This window comes from Glossina fuscipes, unplaced genomic scaffold, assembly GCF_014805625.2.
Source record: "Glossina fuscipes isolate IAEA_lab_2018 unplaced genomic scaffold, Yale_Gfus_2 61079, whole genome shotgun sequence".
Taxonomy (NCBI): domain Eukaryota; kingdom Metazoa; phylum Arthropoda; class Insecta; order Diptera; family Glossinidae; genus Glossina; species Glossina fuscipes.
The window spans coordinates 465-2,484 of NW_024003322.1; the positions used below are offsets into that span (position 1 = coordinate 465).

Consider the following 2,020-nt stretch of genomic DNA (forward strand, 5'->3'; position numbering starts at 1 on the left):
TTATGGTAATGACTCCTTATAATAATATAAGCCATCTCTAGTTTACATTTTAACCGTTTGGCCTACAATCACGTGTCAGACGTGCGGTAACGAAATTGTGCCATAAGCGTCTTATATGTATTAAAATTATTATTTGCTCCGAAACATTATTTATTATTTCACACGATTCATTTTGGTTCACCGAAATATTATTATTATTATTATTATTATTATTATAAATTTAGCCAATGAATAAATTCTAAGACTAAAATCTTAAAGCACTAGCATCTAAGGCTTACGACTTTGAGATTTGAATCCACGACCATTGAGTTGCTAGTGGGGACCCTTGCCTACTCGGGCCACTCAGACGGATTCACCGAAATATACATGTCGTGAAATGCGTAGATTTTGGGCAAGTTCGAGTGCACGGCCTAACAACTAAATAGCACGGCTGATCTCGACTGACTGATCCTGTTTACTATGGCTCGCACAATCCGCAAATACTGTGTAGTCCAAAGGGTTTATGAACACACACATTTTTGCGATGATTGGATGAAAATATGCAGCGTAAGACAAACGTAGTTTTTCTCTTTAAGATTCTATTGGTTTTATAAAGGGCTTGTGTCACCTGACTAACATCTGATTGCTTTCGGGGATATTGAAAGATACTTAAAATTACTTCTTTTTTTTTATTATTATTATTTTTACTTTTTTACACCCTGCACCACTTGTCGTGCCGAGGATTATTAAGTTTGTGCCGATATATACAACACCCAGAAGGACTTGAAGTCGAGTCACCTTTTATTATACCGATCGATTTAGATACACTTTTCGCATTGGTTTAAGCTTGTCTGTCCGTCTGTCTGTCTGCCTTGTTATTTTGTATTCAATCGACAAGTCGCAATTTTGGAAATGTTTTGATGAAATTTCGTACGCACCGAAGTACTATTGTAAATGGATATTCGGATTAAACAAGTCGCTCGACCACTGCCCATATAAAGTTTTTATTCTGCAAAGTGTCGGTGACCCATTGCAGTGATTTTGTTTGTTAAATTTAATTTGTTTTTTTTTTTTTTTTCTCGTTATCTATGTTATGCGATTTATATGACAAAGAGAAATTTATCCTATTAGCAGGTAATACTTACAATTCCTTTTCCATATTCTAAACTGATGATATAAAAAGCACGAGCAGAAGCAAAATATCATAGAAATAAAAATCAAAGTCAACACTACACCAATCCACACCTCATTCATAAATTTATCATATTCCAATTGCTTTTGTATCTCTTCCATGGCACTATAACCGGGTGATGTATCGATCACAATATGATTTGGTATCACGTTCGCGTTCATTTGATTTGAATTTGATGATAAACTATTAACAGGTTTCTGATAATTCTGCATTTGTATGGAATTGAGAAGTGTGGCACCTAATTTATGAAGGAAATCACTAGCAGCCGACTGATTAGGAATTGTCGTGCTTGAAAGCTGATTATGCGAAATAGAATTCGATGAATTTTCCAATGTGTTCTGCGCATAATTATCGATGTGTACATCTTGTGGTAACTGGAATTGCAATGAACGTGTTAAAGTATCCATAACGCCGTTTTAATTAGTTGTCTTTTTGTCTTTATTATTATTATTTTATTTTTTATTTTTTTTTTTATTCTTTCAATGCATATATATGTGTATACTCTATTAACGTTATGCTGAACACGCCAAGCAGTTAAAAGTAAGTAAGAAATATTTCACTTATGTATTTTCAAGTTAAGCGACAGAACACGCACATACGATTTAATGCTTAGAAGTCTTTCAATAAAACTGAATAAACTGAACGTTAAGATCGCAAGGCACTTTATAGTCTCATGCAAATAAACACAAGCCATCTGTGAGTAATTGATTTGTTGCTCTCTCACATTCTCTTCTTTTAAAATGATCTCGAAAACAAAAAAATATAAATGAAAAGATTCGGCTCAAGATTTCATGCATGCCATGGCATACACATAACATCTCTTTCTGTACTATTTTTCTTTACACTCTT

General features: G+C 33.8%; 1 protein-coding gene across 1 annotated transcript; it reads right to left on the reverse strand.

Annotated features, from left to right (window-relative positions):
• Positions 1-959: 959 nt before the first annotated feature.
• LOC119643492 (protein commissureless 2-like) lies at positions 960-1,800 on the reverse strand. The gene has a single exon (XM_038042848.1). The coding sequence runs from the start codon at positions 1,576-1,578 to the stop codon at positions 1,099-1,101; it is 480 nt and encodes a 159-aa protein (XP_037898776.1). The 5' UTR covers positions 1,579-1,800; the 3' UTR covers positions 960-1,098.
• Positions 1,801-2,020: the final 220 nt, after the last annotated feature.

Excerpts from the sequence above, each read along its gene's own strand:
- LOC119643492 (XM_038042848.1), bottom strand. The coding sequence starts at position 1,578 with ATGGATACTTTAACACGTTCATTGCAATTCCAGTTACCACAAGATGTA.